The sequence below is a fragment of the Oncorhynchus kisutch genome, linkage group LG8 (assembly GCF_002021735.2).
Source record: "Oncorhynchus kisutch isolate 150728-3 linkage group LG8, Okis_V2, whole genome shotgun sequence".
Taxonomy (NCBI): Eukaryota; Metazoa; Chordata; class Actinopteri; order Salmoniformes; family Salmonidae; genus Oncorhynchus; species Oncorhynchus kisutch.
The window spans coordinates 54,516,836-54,541,303 of record NC_034181.2 but is presented as its reverse complement, the minus strand read 5'-3'; the positions used below and the strand labels follow the sequence as shown (position 1 = coordinate 54,541,303).

Below are 24,468 nucleotides of genomic sequence, written 5' to 3'. Positions count from 1 at the left end.
GCAAATTGGAGTGGGTCTATGGTGTCAGGTAGGGTGGAGGTGATATGGTCCTTGACTAGTCTCTCAAAGCACTTCATGATGATGGAAGTTAGCTCAGTTACCTTAGCTGTCTTGGGAACAGGAACAATGGTGGCCCTCTTGAAGCATGTGGGAACAGCAGCCTGGGATAAGGATTGATTGAATATGTCCGTAAACACACCAGCCAGCTGGTCTGCGCATGCTCTGAGGGCGCGGCTGGGGATGCCGTCTGGGCCTGCAGCCTTGCGAGGGTTAACACGTTTAAATGTTTTACTCACCTCGGCTGCAGTGAAGGAGAGTCTACATGTTTTGGCTGCGGGCCGTGTCAGTGGTACTGTATTGTCCTCAAAGCGGGCAAAAGAGTTATTTAGTCTGCCTGGGAGCAAGACATCCTGGTCCGTGACGGGGCTGGTTTTCTTTTTGTAATCCGTGATTGACTGTAGACCCTGCCACATACCTCTTGTGTCTGAGCCGTTGAATTACGACTCTACTTTGTCTCTATACTGACGCTTAGCTTGTTTGATTGCCTTGCGGAGGGAATAGCTACACTGTTTGTGTTCGGTCATGTTTGCGGTCACCTTGCCCTGGTTAAAAGCAGTGGTTAGCGCTTTCAGTTTCACGCGAATGCTGCCATCAATCAACGGTTTCTGGTTTGGGAATGTTTTAATCGTTGCTATGGGAACGACAACTTCAATGCATGTTCTAATGAACTCGCTCACCGAATCAGCGTATTCGTCAATGTTGTTGTTGGACGCAGTGCGGAGCATATCCCAGTCCACGTGATGGAAGCAGTCTTGGAGCATGGAATCAGATTGGTCATGGTGTATTCTTCAGCATATAGACAGCTTTTAAACTACTAGTTCATCAAATATAATTTTTGTTCTCTTGGCATTTTTGCACTCAAGGGATTTTTGCTTTATAGCATAAAAAAAGGTACAATTCACTAATTTGCTTTATCACTCAGCCAATGAATTCATTATTCAATCAATCAACCAGAAACGTTTATCAAGGTCAAAGGTCGTACCAGTGAACTTCCTAAAGATGGCCCAGAGCTCAGCGATGTCGGTGGCGAAGGTGATGTCCGTATCCAGGACTATGACCTTTGTGAGGTCAGAGGGCAGCGCTTTGGTTAGGGTCAGCTTCATCAGGCCGTAGATACCTGAGTAGTGCTTGTTAGGTATCCAGGACACCTCAGACTGGAAGAGAAGAGACGGTAAAGGGATGGAGAGAGAAAGCAAGAGCGAGGTTGAACCACTTTAGACCTCACAAATATTGATTTAAAAAAGAAACGGAACAAAGTTGCAAGGTATGAAAAATAATGTCATTAGAAGCAACACCACTGTGGTTCTTTTGTCAGGTGTATAAGGGTATTCTCCTTCCTTTAAATAGCTAATTTGCTCAGACACCCATCCGTTTCCTAAGGTCCCTTTAGTATAAAAGTCCCTTTAAAGCAGAGGTGAAGCAATTGGAGCTTTACTGCTGTTCACTTAATAGCATCAATCTTTTAAAAAATGTCATCTCTTTTTATGCCCAGGATACCCAAATGAATACTGAAACCTGCATAACTCTCGGCATGCATCGGGGCAACCATGTCTGATAATTTACGCCTCTTGATTCTACAGAACGGGATCTGCATAAGTGAATCATTTGCAAACATAATCAGCTCAGAAGATGCAGTGTTTCCTTCTCCGTTTGAACTGAGTTAATGAAAACGGTGAGTAGGTTGAGACATTTGAGAGCACAAGGAGCTTTTGTTCCTGCTAAGCTTGCTAAGAGTGCTGAGAGAGAATTTGATGATGGGGACAGAGACGGAACCAAGTCATATTACAGGTCGAGGCCAGGTTGTTACGGGAGTTGAGCAACAACATGTTACTTTATGAACCCTTTGTCAAGAGCAAAAGAGCCAAAGCTAGACGCACACATCCAACCACCAACAGTACATGCACGCAACACACACATACCGCACACAAAAGACACAGCACATGCATACATACACTCCCTCCAACCCCCACACACACACACACACCATTTTTCGATTTACACAGACACACAGTGACTGAGCGGAGAGGCCAGAGGAGTAGAAGGACTGAGGTGACACATCACTGGTGTAAGAGTAGGGAAAGGGAGAAGGGAGTAAAGAGCATGTAGAGCAAGGAAAATTGAATAAGAGCAAGTATGGTCTCCAGTCCTTGTGAAGTGTCTACTGGATTTATCTTTCTCTTGCCAACAGATTGATTGGAAAGGGGTGTAATCCCCTTTTATGTCAATGGTTGCTCAAAGAGTGCACGCCATTGTTTTCCTAAACACGGATTTAAAAGGTAGAGCAGACACTCAGGCTCCTGAGGACCATAGTTGGCATTTACCTTGAGTTCATCTGCGTCGTAGAAGCTAACTTGTACAGACGGAACCATCCAGGACTGGAACAGAGAACTCAGGATCTGATTGGCTACTGCGTCTGTGATGAAGTGGAAATGGAGAGGATTTTTCCTGAGAGAGCAAGAGAGAGAGAGAGAGAGAGAGAGAAAGAGAAAGAAACATATGCCAAGAGCTACTCAAGTGCTTCATCTCTCTGATTATGAAGTGTCTAACATTTCCTAAACTTCCAATAATGAATTAATAAATCATTCTCATTTTTACAAGTGGCCTTCCGAATTGACTTCATCCTTATTGGCGCAGGATTCATCGAGTCGAACAAACAACTGCCGTTGCTTTATAAAGTGTAGCTGTAGCTATAAGCAGCAGGTGTAGTTGTATGTGAAGCTCTGTTGTGTTACCTGTGGAACAGGATGGACTTGACCAGGGTGACCACATCTCTGCTGGCGTTGTGACCGGCACACACGCACGCTACATGGATCAGCTGTGCAGAAAAGAGAGAAGCAGAACACTGTTGCGAATATCAACTCCCTACATTTTAGCACTACAGCCATATTTTTTTGAACTATGTCTATGTTATTTTATCCAAAACACATAAACACCAATGACAGTAGATTTGACATATCAACTTAACACCAATGACCAAACAGTGAAGCTAAACTAACACAGGTAAAAACACAGAGCTGCGCTAAAATAAGTATTTGATCCTGGCTCACCTCACACTTCAGTACGGTGGGCGAACGGGGACACTCTGTGTGATTGGCTCTCTCCTCCGCCGTGTTCTCCACATCCTCGGGCCCAGTGTCAGCTGACGCCCCCCACGCCGCGTTGCCATAGTTACCACCGTCGGCGGGCTGGCCGGCTGTGCCCTGCAATTGGTTGAGCTGCAGGCGGATCTGCCGGTTCTCCTCCTCCATCTCGCGCACCCGCGACTCTAGAACCGCCCGCTCTAGAACCCGTGCCTCGGGGGTCTCTGACAAACAGGGGGACAGGAGGAGAGAACGCCCATCTGGGAGGGGGGGGGGCGAGGAGGGGGATAGAGGGGAATTAAGATTAGGGTTGAATAAATTCTTTCATTTGTAGAGTTGTATAACACAGGAAGCTGACACAGCTGTAATGTGGCACTCGGGGAATGTTCACAACCTGTTCCTGGTCGCTCAGAGGAAAGTGGGTGAGAGAGAGAAATACTGATATGTAGACAGTCAGACCTAATACTGACACAGATACTGTATAAGAACAGCCTTGTCCTCTCGTGTGTACACAGTAATTCACTGCTTCCTACGGCTATTCTGTAGAGCTGAAGTGAACAGACTGCACTATAACACCCCATCAGTCATCTTAGGTACAGTATGTGTGAGAGACGATTTGCATGCACATGTGTGCGCTTATGAATTTTGGCGCACTCCCATAAATTGGTTTTAGGAGTGTACAGTGCCTTGCGAAAGTATTCGGCCCCCTTGAACTTTGTGACCTTTTGCCACATTTCAGGCTTCAAACATAAAGATATAAAACTGTATTTTTTTGTGAAGAATCAACAACAAGTGGGACACAATCATGAAGTGGAACGACATTTATTGGATATTTCAAACTTTTTTAACAAATCAAAAACTGAAAAATTGGGCGTGCAAAATTATTCAGCCCCTTTACTTTCAGTGCAGCAAACTCTCTCCAGAAGTTCAGTGAGGATCTCTGAATGATCCAATGTTGACCTAAATGACTAATGATGATAAATACAATCCACCTGTGTGTAATCAAGTCTCCGTATATATGCACCTGCACTGTGATAGTCTCAGAGGTCCGTTAAAAGCGCAGAGAGCATCATGAAGAACAAGGAACACACCAGGCAGGTCCGAGATACTGTTGTGAAGAAGTTTAAAGCCAGATTTGGATACAAAAAGATTTCCCAAGCTTTAAACATCCCAAGGAGCACTGTGCAAGCGATAATATTGAAATGGAAGGAGTATCAGACCACTGCAAATCTACCAAGACCTGGCCGTCCCTCTAAACTTTCAGCTCATACAAGGAGAAGACTGATCAGAGATGCAGCCAAGAGGCCCATGATCACTCTGGATGAACTGCAGAGATCTACAGCTGAGGTGGGAGACTCTGTCCATAGGACAACAATCAGTCGTATATTGCACAAATCTGGCCTTTATGGAAGAGTGGCAAGAAGAAAGCCATTTCTTAAAGATATCCATAAAAAGTGTTGTTTAAAGTTTGCCACAAGCCACCTGGGAGACACACCAAACATGCTCTGATCAGATGAAACCAAAATTGAACTTTTTGGCAACAATGCAAAACGTTATGTTTGGCGTAAAAGCAACACAGCTCATCACCCTGAACACACCCTATCCCCACTGTCAAACATGGTGGTGGCAGCATCATGGTTTGGGCCTGCTTTTCTTCAGCAGGGACAGGGAAGATGGCTAAAATTGATGGGAAGATGGATGGAGCCAAATACAGGACCATTCTGGAAGAAAACCTGATGGAGTCTGCAAAAGACCTGAGACTGGGACGGAGATTTGTCTTCCAACAAGACAATGATCCAAAACATAAAGTAAAATCTACAATGGAATGGTTCAAAAATAAACATATCCAGGTGTTAGAATGGCCAAGTCAAAGTCCAGACCTGAATCCAATTGAGAATCTGTGGAAAGAACTGAAAACTGCTGTTCACAAATGCTCTCCATCCAACCTCACTGAGCTCGAGCTGTTTTGCAAGGAGGAATGGGGAAAAAATGTCTGTCTCTCGATTTGCAAAACTGATAGAGACATACCCCAAGCGACTTACAGCTGTAATCGCAGCAAAAGGTGGCGCTACAAAGTATTAACTTAAAGGGGCTGAATAATTTTGCACGCCCAATTTTTCAGTTTTTGATTTGTTAAAAAAGTTTGAAACATCCAATAAATGTCGTTCCACTTCATGATTGTGTCCCACTTGTTGTTGATTCTTCACAAAAAAATACAGTTTTATATCTTTATGTTTGAAGCCTGAAATGTGGCAAAAGGTCGCAAAGTTCAAGGGGGCCGAATACTTAATTTGAGCCAGTTTCACACAGAAAGATTATATTCCTGCAGCAAGAGGAAAGGGACAGATCGAAATTGGGAAGTGTTTATTTAAAAAAATTTATCGGGCACAGGGGAGGGTAGTGTGGTTTGTCCCTGGTTTACATTCGCTCTTTTGCAGGATTAATTATATAATTGATTCTATCCTAGCCACATTTCCACATCATGAGCCTCCCCTACAGTGCATTCGGAAAGTATTCAGACCGCTTGACTTCTTCCACATTTTGTTAAGTTACAGCCTTTTTATAAAAGGTATTATATCATTTTTTCCCCTCATCAATCTACCCCATAATGACAAAGTAAAAACGTATTTTATTTTTTGAAATGTTAGCTAATATATCAAATAAAACAACTGAAATATTACATTTACATAAATATTAATAAATACTCTTTACTCAGTACTTTGTTGAACACCTTTGGCAGCGATTACAGCATCGAGTCTCCTTGGGTATGACGCTACAAGCTTGGCACACCTGTATTTGGGGAGTTTCTCCCATTCTTCTCTGCAGATCCTCTCAAGCTCTGTCAGGTTGGATGGGGAGTGTCGATGCACAGATATTTTCAGATCTCTCTCTAGACAGTTTTGATCGGTTTCAAGTCCAGGCTCTGGCTGGGCCACTCAAGGACATTCAGAGACTTGTCCCAAAGCCACTCCTGCATTGTCTTGGCAGTGTGCTTAGGGTCGTTGTCCTGTTGGAAGGTGAAACTTCGCCCCAGTCTGAGATCTCTCTGTACTTTGCTCCATTCATCTTTGCCTCGATCCTGACTAGTCTCCCAGTCCCCGCCCCTGAAAAACATCCCCACAGCATGATGCTGCCACCACCATGCCTCACCGTAGGGATGGTGCCAGGTTTCCTCAAGGACGTGAAGAGAGTTCAATCAGACAAGAGAATCTTGTTTTTCATGGTCTGAGAGTCTTTAGGTGCCTTTTGGCAAACTCCAAGCGGGCTGTCATGTGCTTTTTACTGAGGAGTGGCCTCTGTCTGGCCACTCTACCATAAAGGCCCAATTGGTGGAGTGCTGAAGAGGTGGTTGTCCTTCTGGAAGGTTCGCCCATGTGGTCACTCAGTCAGAGTGGTCACCTCCTTGTCCAAGGACCTTCTCCCCCGATTGCTCAGTTTGGCTGGGTACCCTTCCCCAGATCTTGGCCTCGACCCAATCATGTCTCGGAGCTATACAGACAATTCCTTCAACCTCATGGCTAGGTTCTTGCTCTGACATGCACTGTCAACAGTGGGACCTTATGCTGGGACCACACACAGGTGTGTGCCTTTCCAAATCATGTTTAGTCAATTTAATTTACCACAGGTGGACTCCAAACAAGTTGTAAAAACATCTCAAGGATTATCAATGGAAACAGGATGCACCTGAGCTCAATTTCGAGTCTCATAGCAAAGTGTCTGAATACTTATGTTTAAAAAGGTATTTCCGTTTTTTGCTTTAAATACATTTGCAAACATGTAAATAAAAAAACGATTTTTTGCTTTGTCATTATGGGGTATTGCGTTTCATTTGCTGAGGAAATTGTTTTATTTAATCAATTTTAGAATAAGGCTACAACGTAACAAAATGTGGAAAAAGTCAAGGGGTCTGAATACTTTCCGAAGGCACTGTATATCAAGTTGTTTTGGTACTTCCCTTATGCACTACACTTTTCTGCCTGCTAACTTTTACTATACCACAGGTCAATCAATATACACTGATTATACAAAACATTAACACGTACTCTTTCCATGACCGACTGACCATGTGAATCCAAGTGAAATCTATGATCCCTTCTTGATGTCACTTGTGAAATCCACTTCAATCAGTATAGGTGAAGGGCAGGAGACAGATTAAAGTATTTTTAAACCTTGAGACTATTAAGACATAAAATGGGTGTGTGCCATTCAGAGGGTGAATGGGAAAAACTAAGTGCCTTTGAACGGGTGCCAGGTGCACCGTTCTGGGTCAAGAACTGCGACGCTGCTTGGTTTTTCACAGTCAACAGTTTCCCAAGTGTATCAAGTATGATCCACCACCCGAAGGACATCCAGCCATCTTGACACAACTGTGGGAAGCAATGGAGTCAACATGGGCCAGCATCCCTGTAGAACACTTTCAACACCTTGTAAAGGTACATATGAGGCTGTTCTGAGGGCAAAAAGAGGGGGGGGGGGGGGCTCGGGTCGATCGATAGTGGTTCATGGAGATTACAGTTTCTATGTGAAAAGAGATGTAGGTCACGTCTCAAACAACTATTTATTTTTTTACCCCTTTTTCTCCACAATTTTGTGGTATCCAGTTGGTAAACCAGAGTTCCAAGAGGTTGGTAGTTACAGTGTCTCATCGCTGCAACTTCCGTACGGACTCCAGAGAGGTGAAGGTCGAGAGCCGTGCGTCCTCCGAAACATAACCCAACCAAGCCGCACTGCTTTTTGACCCAATGCCCACTTATCCTGGAAGCCAGCCGCACCAATGTGTTGGAGGAAACACCGTACACCTGGCGACCGCGCACTGCGCGCGGCCTGCCACAGGAGTCAGTAGTGCTGCGATGGGACAAGGACATCCCTGCCGGCCAAACCCTCCCCTAACCCGGACGACGCTGGGCCAATAGTGCGCCGTCCCATGAGTCTCCCGATCGCGGCTGGCTGCGACAGAGCCTGGACAGCAGGTAGCTCAATATTAGGAAAGTATTCCTAAGGTTTGGTATACTCAATGTAGTCTACCAGTCTATCCTGCCCTCTATCCACCATTCATAGTGACAACAGTGATAGGTTTGTCAAGATCTGCAAGAGGCTAACTGGCAATCATGCCTCAAAGCTGCATACATTTTCAATATAAATCCACAAGGACAAATAGCAATAGCTGATAGGCAGTCGAGAAGCCAGGTGCATCATTGTGCATAAAATAACATTGAAGACATGATCTTGTATAGGCGGCAATACAAAATTCTACTCTAGGCTGCAGTGAAAATGTCCTTTGAATAATGACGTTAAAGCCCTGTGATTTTAAATGTTTCGTTCCATTTGGATCAGTTGTGGGTGGACAGTTTTTAAGGTCTAGTCAAACACAGTAGCGGACCATTCTGGCTGTATTCTTACTTCTGATACTGAGATGTGCCATGTGTTGAAGATCATCATTCTCCCAAGTCATCCTATAATAATGTGGCCATATATACAACTGTATGCTCTCGGCAGGCCCAGCTATTCGGGAACGCTGAACGCACGCTCTGCTTCCTCTCCAAATCCGAGCGGCCATTCCTTGTACACCTAGAACCTGACGCTTCAATGTAGCCTAAATTTAAACTTAAAAAATGTATCGTTTTATATGCGCTACTTCAGAAGTCTACTGTAGGCATGCGCACGTTTGTCCAAAATGTAATTCTAGCCTCCTCAAAATGGCTTGATATTGAGTGGGCATGTTCACCATCTCTACGCCTTTTTTTCTGAGACAAAACCATCAGTAGAACTAAATGCAATGGAAAGTCATTTACCTTGTATTTCATTCCCGCTACAGGAATCTAACCGCAAAAGTTATTTTTGTGGACTATGTATTTACGCATTTAAGTCAATTTGATGGAAACACAAATCTGATGGGAAAATATTGTTTTTATGCAGATTTTTTCATATTTATATGAAAATCTGTCAACAATTGGATGGAAAGCTCGCTATAGGGACACCCTAAAGACTCTGGCAAGTGTGCTAGTCCAGTGTTTCACCAGCAGCCCCCAAACATCTAAAGTATAAGCTGCAGACCAGCAAAAACAAGCTTGTAAGAATTGTACTTAAACTCATACTCATCTAGAGGCAAGCATTTTTTTCTCTGTGTCTCTGTAATGTGTCTCTATCTATGACATTTCATTATGTATCTATGCAAGAAAATAGGGACCACAATGGAAATAAGTCTGACTTTAATTGTGCAAAGTGTCCCGGTCACTTTGAAAAATTGTTGTACTGTGTGTATATGTATTTGTATTTACTGAACCATTCAACTCAAACCAAACTGTGCAGCAAAACATTTGATTAACGGAAAGAGTCATCTCTTATAAAACACCAAAAAGTTTAATGACATTCGGTGATTGTCAAGCCAATCCTAGGTCGTGATGGAGGGAGGCATTTTATGTTTGCCGAGATTGACATCTATTTATTGTGGTGTTGAAAATGCAAACCACGACATAGAAGTGCCCGAAGTTAGTATGCTTTGTTTATTGGTTGTGCGGTGCATTGGCACAGACACCTGTTCGTTATCTTTTAAAAAATATATATTTTCTAGAATGATATAAAATCTGATTTCCCTAGCTGATCATTTTCTGCCGCCAGCTCTGATTGTAGTGTTACTCTTCAGCTCCACTATATGCATTGTGTTGCTTTGCCATCAGCGTCACGTCAATGTGAAGTTTTACCTGCTACACAGAGTTCATTGTTTTGAGAGAGGAGCCTTTATTCTATTTTGCCTACTGTACCATATTCAACGATTATGCGTAAGTATAATAGCTTTGGTCCAGTTTTTCGCAAGTACTGCTAGTGGTTGTACTAAATGATCCCCTAATTTCACATGCTGCTTTTGAACCTAGCTAGTCCAATGTAACTAGCTAGCTAGTTGTAGTAGCTTCTTGACTAAAATAACCAGTGGTGTATAGTCGTGGCCATGTGCAACCAAAATCGACTTTATTTGTCATCAGTTCAATTCACAAGATAGAATTAACGTTTGCGTCAGCCATCGAGAATTTAACCTCTGTGATTCTTGAGCTTAGACGCTGACATTGGACGTGACGCATCGTGAGCGCAACACGGGCAGTGAAGCAGCATTCATTGATTTCAAGGAAGCATTTCCTCAATGACTGATGGCAATGCCGGACAAGGGCCTCCCGGGTGGCGCAGCGACTCCTGTGGTGGGCCGGGTGCAGTGCATGCTAGCCAAGGTTGCCAGGTGCACGGTGTTTCCTCCGACACATTGGTGCGGCTGGCTTCCGGGCTGGATGCGGCTGGCTTCCGGGTTGGTATCGGAGGACGCATGACTTTCAACCTTCGTCTCTCCTGAGCCCGTACGGGAGTTGTAGTGATGAGACAAGATAGTAGCTACTAACAATTGGATACCACGAAATTAGGGAGAAAAAGGGCAAAAAAAATTGGAAAAAGTAGACAAAGGGTCGTTACAGTTATTGTTATTTTGAGGTCGTAAACATTATTTTGAGTCTGACATTTCAAAATGGAAATTACAAACTTTAGAAGCCTTTTTAAACCTTGAATGCACTACAAGTTTGCAATCTCCATATTCCTGCAACAACAGGAAGCTCAAATTAAGATACAGCATCTGTATACCGTTGTTTAATGTGTTTTTAAAGTAGCTACAGTACATGCATACATGTGTTTCCTATTCCTTTCTTCTGCAGCTCAGTGGAAAAGTAGTTCCGGTCAGTCATGTAACCATGGCGACGGGCCGGTACTACTTACTCTCCAGGTTCCCAGCCAGCAGGTAGAGCCAGGTGAGCAGGATGACAGCGGTCAGAGATGCCACCAGCAGCTTCAGACGACCTCGAAACGGCATGTGCATGATGGGACGGCCGGGTGGGGGCGGGGGCGGGTGTGAGGGCTCAGGTGGGGCTCAGTCTCACATCCGCTTCCTGCTGCATCCTCTCATCTGAAGGGAGAGACGAGGAGAAAGAGAGGAGGAGGGAGAGGGTTAGCATGATGCTATCACAAAATGCTTTAGTGGCATAACAGTGCAGTTTGTATTCCAGCAAAGCAGAAATTAAGACACGGAAATGCCAGGGGCACATTTAAAATATGATGTCATCTCACTCTCATAACACAAATACAAGCACACGCATGAATGCACAAACGCGCACGCACACACACATGTGCACGCAAGTACGCACATACACACACAGTTTATTCACAGCCAGGCTCAATTGGCAATAAGTGCGGGCAGACTCTCACTCTCTCTCTCTCCCTCTCTCTCTCTACCTCCCTCTATCTATAAAGGCTATAAGAGTTCCAGGTCCTCTCTTTGTTTTAGGATGAGCTTAATTAATCACGTTTCACTTTAATTAGATGCAGGCCTGAAGGAAACAAGATTGGATGCAGCTGCCAATTAAAGAAGAGAAGTCAAAAAATATCTGGGAGTTCATGAAAAGAAGAGTGTGTCTGGCCTGTGCTTTGCTGGTGTGAAAACTCTGGTGAGAGAGAGAAGAGAGGGAGGAGAAAGTGGAATAGGTGGACGGTATAGGGGTGAGATTAAACTGAACTTGCTCCTTGACCCAGGTTTTCATGCAGGTTGACGTTTATTGGGATGAGTCTTGTCCTGGAGGCAGAACTGAGCGATTCCTGCTAAATGGGCCAGCTGCAAAGTCAAAATTGGCTATATTGTAAAAGTTCATGAAAACAAAAATGTGCTTTTTGGTCTTAATTTAAGGTTAGGGTTAGGCATTAACGTTAGCAGTGTGGTTAAGGTTTAAAATCTGATTCTATGACTGTACCAGCTTGTGACCACTCTGCAGAGCAGACTCCAGAACAAGATATGTGCGCACACACACCCTCAAGACTGTCAAATGAACATTCTGCCCTTCAGTGTGCAACTTTACTTAAAACAGGCGCTTAACTTGGTTGCTCGAGGTGTGTGTGTGTGTGTTTGCTCAAGGTCTCTCATTCCAATGGATTCTCGTCACAGCGCCTACAGCTAGCAGACTCTAAAACGACAAGGACAAAGAGCACTGCTGATAATGCCAGCGAGAGAGAGAAAAGCAACAATACCACAACATGCTGGAGAGCAAGTCCGACATGTGCAGTATATTAACCAAAAGTATAATTCTATAGAAAATGCTATTAGTAACATTAATAACACAACAACCAAAGCCATAGCTGGCTCACAGTCCCTGATTTAGATGACCATCCTAGATTATGGAGACGTAATTTATAGATCAGCAGGTAAGGGTGCTCTCGAGCGGCTAGATGTTATATACCATTCGGCCATCAGATTTGCCACCAATGCTCCTTATGGGACACATCACTGCACTCTATACTCCTCTGTAAATGGGTCATCATTGTATACCCATCGCAAGATCCAAGGGTTGATGCATATTTATAGAACCCTCTAAGGCCTCACTCCCCCCTATCTGAGATATCTACTGCAACTCTCATCCTCCACATACAACACCCGTTCTGCCAGTCACATTCTGTTAAAGGTCCCCAAAGCACACACATCCCTGGGTCGCTCCTCTTTTCAGTTCGCTGCAGCTGTCGACTGAAACGAGCTGCAAAAAAAAACACTCAAACTGGACCGTTTTATCTTCATCTCTTCATTCACTCAGACTCAGACACTCTAACTGACAGCTGTGGTCGCTTCACGTGATGTATTGTTGTCTCTACCTTCTTGCCTTTTGTGCTGTTGTCTCTGCCCAATAATGTTTGTACCATGTTTTGTGTTGCTACCATGTTGTGTTGCTACCATGTTGTGGTCATGTTGTGTTGCTACCATGCTGTGCTTTCATGTGTTGCTGACATGCAATGTTGTTGTCTTAGGTCTCTTTTCCCTTCAGGTAGGCCGTCATTGTAAATAAGAATTTGTTCTTAACTGACTTGCCTGGTTAAATAAATAAAACATTTAAAAACAGTCAGAGTAAGTGAGGGCTGTTGAGAGGTTTTGTACATTGGATAGGGAAAGAGAGCCAAGGCCTGCAGATACAGAAGAGACAGGCGAACCACCCACCTCAACGGGCCCCTCTTCAGGAGGGTTGGCCAACCCTGCCTTAAAAGGATAGTTCAACAATCCCCTCAAATCCACAGTTGATTCAACTATAACCTCAAAATACATTCACGTCAAATACCCCACACGTTTCCTTGCTGTGCTTTTATAAGCACAGTTACTGCTCTTTGCCTGTTAAAGTACAGTAATAGTACATGTGATCCACATAGTATTGAGGTTACGCCCTGGAGCTACAACACCTGGTCAAGGTGATATCAATCAGGAAGGGGATTTTTTCCCAGAAACCCTTGGCTGCATCAAGTGATTAATACTGCAAGATATCTGCGTTTGAATCTTTCTTATTTTTTCTCTGTGTGTGTGTGCTGAAGATAAACCCATTCTGAAATGATTTACACCACAGATGTAAATCTCTTCCTTTTTCCCTCCCTCCCGCCCAGATCATTAAACAACGTTATTAACCGGTTTCCATTCTTTTAAAACAAGGATTCTGTTCCGGAACAGCATAGATCACTTCCGTTACTGGCTCTGATTCTGTTCCTTGAAAAAGTTTGTTATTTTCCAGTTTTCGGCTCTGTTCCCTGAACCGGTTCCAAACCCTGGTTTAAAATCCTACCCCAAACTTTAATCCTTATCTTAACCATACGGAATTAATGCCTTAGCTTAACCGTCAAAATGTCTGTGTTTATGGTCAAAAGTCGAATACTGCAGTCAGACCACGAGATTTGTTGGAAAAAGAATAAAAACTCAACAGAATACAACACTTCATGCATTGTCCTCCAAAGCAGAAATTCTTCATTTGTTAGGTACAAAACAGCCAAAGTTTTCTATTTCACATTATTGTAGAGCATAGTGAATGGTGCCAAGAGAAACCTGCCTGTTCCTGTATTTCTAAGCAATAAAACACGAGAAACATATAATGCAAGTAATAGTGCAATTAAGAGCTGACGCCATTGTGTAAAGGCTTTTATCGGTAGCTTCCCCATTAAAAGTGAAGGGCCTTTTAGCACTGAGCTAAGCAGGAAGGGAGATATCTCTGATTAGGGCATAATCAGTCTGGCGCTTCCTGCATCAGAGAACCATGATAACAGAGACAGTTAATCATCTACTCTCTTTCTCTATTTTGACCTCAGCCCAGGGTTCACACACACACGCGCACACACACTCTTGAGATTAGATTCTTGATTGAAAACCAGACCATCCATTCAGAGTGGATACGTTTACCCCTGTCTGTATGTCTGTGAGTGTATCTGTGGCACAGACGGATTGGGTCCCTCTGCATTTGTTTGACCTGGCTTGTGTTTGTGTGTGTGTGTGTGTGTGTGTTTGATACGTGGGTTGACTCATAACCTGCAGTCCCCGCAGTTATATCTGCGGGTCGGGCGGGTGGCTGTCGGGTTGAATAAAGAGAAAATAGTACCGAAAAAAAAATCTATAAAAGCATAATTCTTGTGCAATTTACATCTAGGCCTATAGGCTACATTGAGGTCTGGCATTAGTGCAAAAACCTAAGCTTTAGGGCCTAACTTTACATCTGCCAAATAGCCTACACACCAATCCCCTCAAGCTTTTGGGAACGGGTAGAAAAAGTGAATGTCTTTCCACTGAGGCTAAAAAGTACAATGTCAGAGTTTAATTCAATAACAGAAATGCTGCAAAATGGAGAATTAATGTATTTTTGGGAAATATTTGGTGAAGTGGTAAAAGAGGATGGTAGCAGTGTCAGCTATGTTGTGTGTGTGATTTGTGTGAGGCACTATATGAATTCACTATATGACACGTCAAGGGAACTGTAGCCTACTGTTCAGATGGGTTAAATGGAAACTGAAATCTGGATAATGACTGTAGGTCTATAACCTCTCACATAGTCTTAACATTAACTCCTGCAGAAATAAGCAATTCTTGCAGTAAATTGATACCAACAAGCTCAAGTCAGAATTAGATGTTCATCTATGTTTCTCAAACATCACATTTCGAAGTCTTTAAGTGTTTAGGTATTAACTCAGAATTTTTAAAGGTAAGGCATTACCTCCGAATGGTTAAGGTAAAGGGTTAAGGTTTGGGATAGGCTAAAAACAAAAATCGCAAAAACAACTTTCTATTGCTGGATTCAAACATGCAACCTTTGGCACCAGAGGCAGATGCTTACGCCCATCCCACTCCACAACACCCGAGAAAAACCGAAACCTACTTCAAGGTAACAGCGCTCACTGTTGCCCCTAGTGGACGGTTTACACGTCTTCGCCAGACATCCTCAGACATGGATAGACTTCAAATACTGACTTGTATCACGGGTGACCTGGCTAATTGATACACTAAATGTAAAAAATATATATATATATATAATAAAAAAAGTATTATTGCATTTTCTCCCCGGTCCCTAAACGTCTTTGCTCCATGAAAGAAGCAGAGATGACAGAGAACAATGTTGTGATGTCAACTACACTGTAAAAGTAGAAAGTCTCAAAACACCATGATTGTGTAATGAAACCATGACAACTAAACTGATATCTGGTGTTTGAAGAGTGTTTGACCCAATGCAAGTGTTTTAATGCACAGAATGTTTGAGGAATATACGGTAATGGAGTCTGTTCAGGCGTGTGTCGGGGGAGATGACAGAGAGAGGCAGCACACACACACACACACACACCTTTCTCTCTCTGTATTTCTCTCAGAGCAGGGTAAGAAACACAATTATCACCCCGCTCAATAATCTGTGCTCACATGATGGTTCACACACTTCACAGTAACAGCAGGGAGTTTTCACATGAAACATGAAACTGCAGTTAGACTCTGCTGCTCATATCACATCTGCTGCAGCTCTGACTGCTATCATAAGAGTGTGTGTGTGTGTTTGTTTGTTCATGTGTGTGTGTGTGTGTGTGTGTGTGTGTGTGTGTGTGTGTGTGTGTGTGTGTGTGTGTGTGTGTGTGTGTGTGTGTGTGTGTGTGTGTGTGTGTGTGTGTGACAGAGACAGAGAGAGAGAGGCAAATCAAATCAAAGTGTATTGGTCGCGTACACAGATTTGCAAATGGTGTTATTGCAGGTTCAGCGAAATGCTTGTGTTTCTAGCTCCAACAGTGCAGTAATACCTAGCAATAATAATACAACATTTAGAAAACACACGCATAATCCAGAGAAATTAAGAAATTAAGAATTATCAGTACGAGCAATGTCAGAGGCAGGAATATAACTATATGTATACATATAATACATACGGTGTATTCTGAAAGTATTCACACCACTTGACTTTTTCCACATTTTGTTACATTACAGCCTTATTCTAAAATGGATGAAATAAAACATGTTCCTCATCAACCTACACACAATACCCCATAAAACAGGTTTTTAGAAATGTTTGCAAAGTTAATAATAATACAAAACAGAATCCTCATCCTATTATCAGTGATCATCATCCTACAACTTGATCGGTGTCCACCTTTGGTACATTCGATTGATTGGACATGATTTTGAAAGGCACACACCTGTCTGTATAAGGTCCGACAGTTTACTGTACAGGTCGGAGCAAAAACCAAGCCATGAGGTCGAAGGAATTGTCCGTAGAGCTCTGAGACAGTATTGTGTCATGGCACAGATCTGGGGAAAGGTACCAACAAATGTCTGCAGCATTGAAGGTCCCCAAGAGCACAGATTTACGATGTCAACTACACTGTAAAAGTAAAAAGCCTCAAAACACCATGATTGTGTAATGAAACCATGAAAACTAAGCTGAGATCTGGTGTTTGGAGGTTGTTTGAATGTAAACCCAATGCAAGTGTTTTAATGCACAGAATGTGTTTTTAAACAGAAAGGAAGTACTCTGAAACCACCCAAAGTGGTTCTTCAACCTTAATATTGTTGTTTTGAAGAGAGTATTGTGAAAACACTGAGGGTTTTAGTGCACATAAAAGACAGCATCAAAAACACAAAAACTGTTTCTCATTACAATCAATGGTTTATAGTCTAAATATTGATTGATGACAAGGGCCGATGGAGAATATTTCATGTGGAATTATACCTTTTTTCAATGCTTTTTTAAGACAGATTAGAAACAGGAGGGCAGTAAAATGGTACATTTTGTTGGAATTTGACACACTCAACCACACAGTCACGCTGCAAGAAATTATTCTGGGGTTAATTGAAATGAAATCAAACGTGAAAAATGAATGCAAGTCGTGTAGTGCCCGTGGGTCTAGCAATAACGCACACGGCTTAAACATGTCACCCCTCTCTATCCACCCAAGACGGGGCTTAAATTCCCCGCTCCAACCCTTCAGTCTGTTTCTCCCACCTATCTGTATCCCCTCTGTCATTTCATGACTGTTTCAATAGTGTCAAAATACCACCAAAATACCTTGAAAAAAAATATGTATGTAAGTTATTTCTATGATTAATTCATTTCATTCTACCAAAATAATCTAAGAATCAATTCAACAAAATATATTCCTCAAAATGTAAGTAACTAACATGAGGAAAATGTCGTGATCGAACTCATTGGAAGTCTTTGGTTTTAATCACCTTGCATTTTATATCCTGCCATGTGACTCTGATGTTAAAGCATTGTGCATAATGCAACATTTTTAGACTTTATCATTCTTTCACACAATGTTGTATTACATGTTTGACGAAAGAAAAGCCTATTTTTATACGAGTAATAAGCTCGTTGTGCCATGAGGTGTAATGGATCTTGATGAGTGGATATCAAAACCATCAGGCAAATTGATGTTGAATGAAGACAGCACCCATTCAAGCCTTCATGATTGTCAATGGAAGAGGGCAAGTGCAGAGTCCCACAGTTTTGCTGTTCAACCAGTTAGTGTTGATGGTTTGAACACTGAGCTTGACAATACCTGCCAAAATGTTATACAATGGCAAATGATCAAATACATAAAACAATGTTAAACATTAAAACACTTCAGAAAAAGGGATCTAATTATGCATTAGAAGGGATTCTAATCGTAATGGTGTTTAGGAGCTTTAGAGTGAGGAAACGACACCAAAAGAGAAGGTATCTAATTCGGCACTAAACAGGACTCGAAACACCAAAATAGTGTTTTCAATCATTTCTTTTTAGTGCTCCCAGTCTCTGGCAAGGTGTTGCACACAACACTTAAGTGGCGTTACAACACTCCATGTTATGTTTCAAAACATCTCAGGATAATGTTTTTCAGTACTCCACCAAAGTTAAAGTTTCATCTCCTTCAAGTTGATGGCAGCTCAGTCGCCACTAGTTTTGGTGTTACAAAGCACTTTTTTAAAATGTATTTTTACCCCCTTTTCATGATATCCAATTGTTAGTCGTTACTATCTTGTCTCATCGCTACAACTCCCGTACGGGCTCGGGAGAGACGAACGTCGAAGGCCATGTGTCCTCCGAAACACAACCCAACCAGGCCGCACTGCTTCTTAACACAGCGCGCATCCAACCCAGAAGCCAGCTGCACCAATGTTATGGAGGAAACACAGTGCCCCTGGCAACCTGGTTAGCGTGCACTGCGCCCGGCCCGCCACAATGGAAGAGGGCAAGTGTGCGTGATGAGACAAGGATTTCCCTACCGGCCAAACCCTCCCTAACCCGGACGACGCTAGGCCAATTATGCGTCGCTCCATGGAACTCCCGGTCGCGGCCGGCTGCGACAGAACCTGGGCTCAAACCCAAAGTCTCTGGTGACACAGCTAGCACTGCAATGCAGTGCCTTAGACCACTGCACCACCCGGGAGGCCTTAAAGCACTTATTTTTAACAGTGTAGACTCCCGAGTGGCGCAGCGGTCTGAGGCGTCATTAAGGACCAGGGTTCGATCCCGGGCTGTATCACAACTGGCTGTGATCGGGCGGCGCACAATTGACCTAGTGTCATTTGGGGAGGGTTTGGCCAAGGGGGGCTTTACAAGTAGACTGTCATTGTTAATTTGTTCTTAACTGACTTGCCTAGTTAAATATATATAAATATTTTTTAAATAAACATTCTGGTGAGCAAGTTTATTTGGTCTTCAAGGCAACATATACTGACAGAAGGGAAGCTGCATGTATCTAATTACAGACAAGTTGACAAACAAATAGCCTACCAAAATGTCAGAAATTATAAGCAGAAACATATTTAAATTAGGCAAAAAACGATTCTGCACCCCCTGTCAAAAAATCATTGCTCCTTCTCTGACTGTAGCCTACAGCGCATTTTCTATATTTATTAGCCATTTCGGGTGTGTGTGTGAATGTTTGTATTAGCGTTTGGTTGGCTGACTGTGTGTCATCATGTATTGTTGTTGCAGCCTCCCTAGATCACTTCTGTTCACTTCAAATCAGGTCAAATCAGGCTTTATGTCACTTGGGGCAATATACAGTAATGGAGTCTGTTCAGGCGTGTGTCGGGGGAGATGACAGAGAGACGCAACACACACACACACCTTTCTCTCTTCTGCATTTCTCTCAGAGCAGGATAAGAAACACAATTATCACCCCGTTCAATAATCTGTGCTCATATGATGGTTCACACACTTTGAAGTAACAGCAGGGAGTTTTCACATGAAACATGAAACTGCAATTTAGACTCTGCTGCTCATATCACATCTGCTGCAGCTCTGACTGCTATCATAAGAGTGTGTGTGTTTCTTTGTTTTTGTGGGTGTGCGAGTGTGAGTAGTGGCGGATTTACGTAGAGGCGATGTGGCCATCTTGCCGGGGGTGGCACGGGGCACCCGCACCATAAAACTCGTAAAGGTGACCTTTGCGTGATCAAATTTCTAATCGCTCGTTTGCACGTCACGTCAGTGATATCATGTCCCCGTGTGGGACTGTGGGTCAATTAGCCTTGTCGGAGTGGGCGCCCTGATTGTAGTTTGTGAGCTAGGCAGGCTACTGCCAGGGAAGGTCTCCCACTCAGAAGTACGAGATGGGGCGGAGGCAGGTTGACCTCAGGTCTCCCCACTGTAACGGTTTTCTTCTGTGGATGAAGGATCGGACCAAAGCGCAGCGTGGTTAGAGTTCAACATCTTTAATAAAGACCATAAACGTGAACACTACAAAATACCAAAAGAACAAATGTGAAAAACCGAAACAGTCCTATCTGGTGCATAGAAGACAGGAAACAACCACCCACAAAACCCAACACAAAACAGGCTACCTAAATATGGTTCCCAATCAGAGACAATGACTAACACCTGCCTCTGATTGAGAACCATATCAGGCCAAACATAGAAATGGGAAAACTAGACACACAACATAGAATGCCCACTCAGCTCACGTCCTGACCAACACTAAAACAAAGAAAACACAAAAGAACTATGGTCAGAACGTGAAACCCACTGGAAGCCCGAGGTCGGGGGAGCGGGTGGGAATCTATCAAATAGAGGTGCGCCAACTTTGTACAGTACTAATGTTTTATTTTTATTTTTTTCTGACCAGGTAAGTTGACTGAGAACACATTCTCATTTACAGCAGCGACCTGGGGATGTAATTAGTCAATTCGGTCACACTACGACACACTACCAAATGAACCACAATTCATTCATAATACTTTGAATATACAGTTTCACGGACAAATTGTTGTTATTTTTTTCTGTTTTATTTTGTGTGAAATGGTTAAGAATAATATTAATAAACCAGTCTGCACACCACCACGGTGAATTGGTTTAGTCTTGACTCTTGGTTGACAGTGTCGGAGGATGGGTAATGAACTGATGCTTGAGTGCCAAATCAACACAAATTTGTTTCTATTTGTCTTTGTTATTTCTTTTTGATATGTATGAGGAACTGGGAGACTAGTCAGGGAAAGATGAACGGAGGAAAGTACAGAGACATCCTTGTTGAAAACCTGCTCCAGAGCGCTCAGGACCTCAGACTCCATCAGCACAATGACCGTAAGCACACAGCCAAGACAATGCAGGAGTGGCTTCGGGACAAGTCTCTGAATGTCCTTGAGCGCCCCAGCCAGAGCTGGGACTTGAACTCGATCAAACATCTCTGGAAAGACCTGAAAATAGCTTTGCAGCGACTCTCCTCGTCCACCCTGACAGAGCTTGAGAGGATCAGCAGAGAAGAATGGGAGAAACTCCCCAAATACAGGTGTGCCAAGCTTGTAACGTCATACCCAAAACAACTCTATGCTGTAATTAGAGGTCGACCGATTAATTAGGGCCGATTTCAATTTTTCATAACAATCGGAAATCTGTATTTTTTTACACCTGATTTGGCCGATTTAAAAAATATATATTTTTTACACCTTTATTTAATCTTTATTTAACTAGGCAAGTCAGTTAAGAACACATTATTATTTTCAATGAAGGCCTAGGAACGGTGGGTTAACTGCCTTGTTCAGGGGCAGAACGACAGATTTTTACCTTGTCAGCTTGGGGATTCAATCTTGCAACCTTACAGTTAACTAGTCCAACGCTCTAACCACCTGCCTCTCATTGCACTCCACGAGGAGCCTGCCTGTTACACGAATGCAGTAAGCCAAGGTAAGTTGCTAGCTAGCATTAAACTTATTTTATAAAAAACAATCAATCACTCATAATCACTAGTTAATTACACATGGTTGATGATATTACTAGTTTATCTAGTGTGTAATCGATATGGTCCGTATTCGCGGTTCCGTATTTCACTGAAAGAATAAACGTCTTGTTTTCGAGATGATAGTTTCCGGATTCGACCCTATTAATGACCTAAGGCTCGTATTTCTGTGTGTTATTATATTATAATTAAGTCTATGATTTGATAGAGCAATCTGACTGAGCGATGGTAGGCACTAGCAGGCCCGTAAGCATTAATTCAAACAGCACGTTCGTGCGTTTTGCCAGCAGCTCTTTGCTGTGCTTCAAGCATTGCGCTGTTTATGACTTCAAGCCAATGAACTCCCGAGATTAGGCTGGTGTAACCGATGTGAAATGGCTAGCTAGTTAGCGGGGTGCGCGCTAATAGCATTTCAAACGTCACTTGGAGTAGTTATTCCCCTTGCTCTGCATGGATAACGCTGCTTCGAGGGTGGCTGTTGTCGATGTGTTCCTGGTACGAGCCCAGGTAGGGGCGAGGAGAGGGACGGAAGCTATACTGTTAGACTGGCAATACTAAAGTTCCTATAAGAACATCCAATAGTCACAGGTATATGAAATACAAATGGTATAGAGAGAAATAGTCCTACAATTCCTCTAATAACTACAACCTAAAACTTCTTACCTGGGAATATTGAAGACTCATGTTAAAAGGAACCACCAGCTTTCATATGCTTTCATATGTTCTCATGTTCTGAGCAAGGAACTTAAACGTTAGCTTTCTTACATGGCACATATTGCACTTTTACTTTCTTCTCCAACACTTGTTTCATTATTTATTTGAGGCTAAATTGATTTTATTGATGTATTATATTAAGTTAAAATAAGTGTTCATTCAGTATTGTTGTAACTGTCATTACTACAAATAAAAAAAATAAAAGAAATCGGCCGATTAATCGGCATCAGCTTTTTTGGGTCCTCCAATAATCTGTATCGGTATCGGCGTTGAAAATTCATAATCGGTCGACCTCTAGCTGTAATCACCGCCAAAGGTGCTTCAACAAAGTACTGAGTAAAGGGTCTTATGTAAATGTGATATTTCAGTTTTAGATTTTTAAGACATTTGCAAAAATTTATAAAAACCTGTTTTGCTTTATCATTCTGGGGTATTTTGTGTAGATTGATGAGGAGGAAAAAACAACAATTTAATCAATTTTAGAATTAGGCTGTAGCGTAGCAAAATGTGGAAAAGGTCAAGCGGTCTGATTACTTTCCGAAGGCACTGTATAAGGAAGATTGACATAGAGAAAGAGAGTGAGAAAGAATGGCAGAAAGACAGAGAGAGCTCTAAAGTTAACTGCAGTAGCTTTGCCATTAGGATCGTGGAATAGTTTTATTTTTTATAATTTTTTCACCTTTATTTAACCAGGTAGGCTAGTTGAGAACAAGTTCTCATTTGCAACTGCGACCTGGCCAAGATAAAGCATAGCAGTGTGAACAGACAACACAGAGTTACACATGGAGTAAACAATTAACAAGTCAATAACACAGTAGAAAAAAAGGGGAGTCTATATACATTGTGTGCAAAAGGCATGAGGAGGTAGGCGAATAATAAATATTTTGCAGATTAACACTGGAGTGATAAATGATCAGATGGTCATGTACAGGTAGAGATATTGGTGTGCAAAAGAGCAGAAAAGTAAATAAATAAAAACAGTATGGGGATGAGGTAGGTAAAAATGGGTGGGCTATTTACCGATAGACTATGTACAGCTGCAGCGATCTGTTAGCTGCTTAGATAGCAGATGTTTGAAATTGGTGAGGGAGATAAAAGTCTCCAACTTCAGCGATTTTTGCAATTCGTTCCAGTCACAGGCAGCAGAGAACTGGAACGAAAGGCGGCCAAATGAGGTGTTGGCTTTAGGGATGATCAGTGAGATGCACCTGCTGGAGCGCGTGCTACGGATGGGTGTTGCCATTGTGACCAGTGAACTGAGATAAGGCAGAGCTTTACCTAGCATGGACTTGTAGATGACCTGGAGCCAGTGGGTCTGGCGACGAATATGTAGCGAGGGCCAGCCGACTAGAGCATACAAGTCGCAGTGGTGGGTGGTATAAGGTGCTTTAGTGACAAAACGGATGGCACTGTGATAAACTGCATCCAGTTTGCTGAGTAGAGTGTTGGAAGCAATTTTGTAGATGACATCGCCGAAGTCGAGGATCGGTAGGATAGTCAGTTTTACTAGGGTAAGTTTGGCGGCGTGAGTGAAGGAGGCTTTGTTGCGGAATAGAAAGCCGACTATTGATTTGATTTTCGATTGGAGATGTTTGATATGAGTCTGGAAGGAGAGTTTACAGTCTAGCCAGACACTTAGGTACTTATAGATGTCCACATATTCAAGGTCGGAACCATCCAGGGTGGTGATGCTGGTCAGGCGTGCGGGTGCAGGCAGCGAACGGTTGAAAAGCATGCATTTGGTTTTACTAGTGTTTAAGAGCAGTTGGAGGCCACGGAAGGAGTGTTGTATGGCATTGAAGCTCGTTTGGAGGTTAGATAGCACAGTGTCCAAGGACGGGCCGGAAGTATATAGAATGGTGTCGTCTGCGTAGAGGTGGATCAGGGAATCGCCCGCAGCAAGAGCAACATCATTGATGAGAAAAGAGTCGGCCCGAGGATTGAACCCTGTGGCACCCCCATAGAGACTGCCAGAGGACCGGACAGCATGCCCTCCGATTTGACACACTGAACTCTGTCTGCAAAGTAATTGGTGAACCAGGCAAGGCAGTCATCCGAAAAAAAGAGGCTACAGAGTCTGCTGATAAGAATATGGTGATTGACA

At 42.9% G+C, this 24,468-nt stretch overlaps 1 protein-coding gene across 5 annotated transcripts in view; it reads right to left on the bottom strand.

Moving 5' to 3' along the window:
* The window catches only part of LOC109895561 (LARGE xylosyl- and glucuronyltransferase 2), a 149,221-nt gene that overhangs the window by 44,439 nt on the left and 80,314 nt on the right, over window positions 1-24,468 (bottom strand). For all 5 annotated transcript variants that reach the window (XM_031830568.1, XM_031830571.1, XM_031830570.1 and 2 more), the window contains 5 exons: window positions 10,893-11,079; window positions 3,108-3,400; window positions 2,793-2,875; window positions 2,382-2,505; window positions 1,043-1,214 (listed from right to left, as the gene is read on the bottom strand). In XM_031830568.1, coding sequence (XP_031686428.1) covers window positions 1,043-1,214; window positions 2,382-2,505; window positions 2,793-2,875; window positions 3,108-3,400; window positions 10,893-10,992 — 772 coding nt within the window. In that variant the 5' untranslated portion in view covers window positions 10,993-11,079. The remainder of the gene's footprint in view (window positions 1-1,042; window positions 1,215-2,381; window positions 2,506-2,792; window positions 2,876-3,107; window positions 3,401-10,892; window positions 11,080-24,468) is intronic.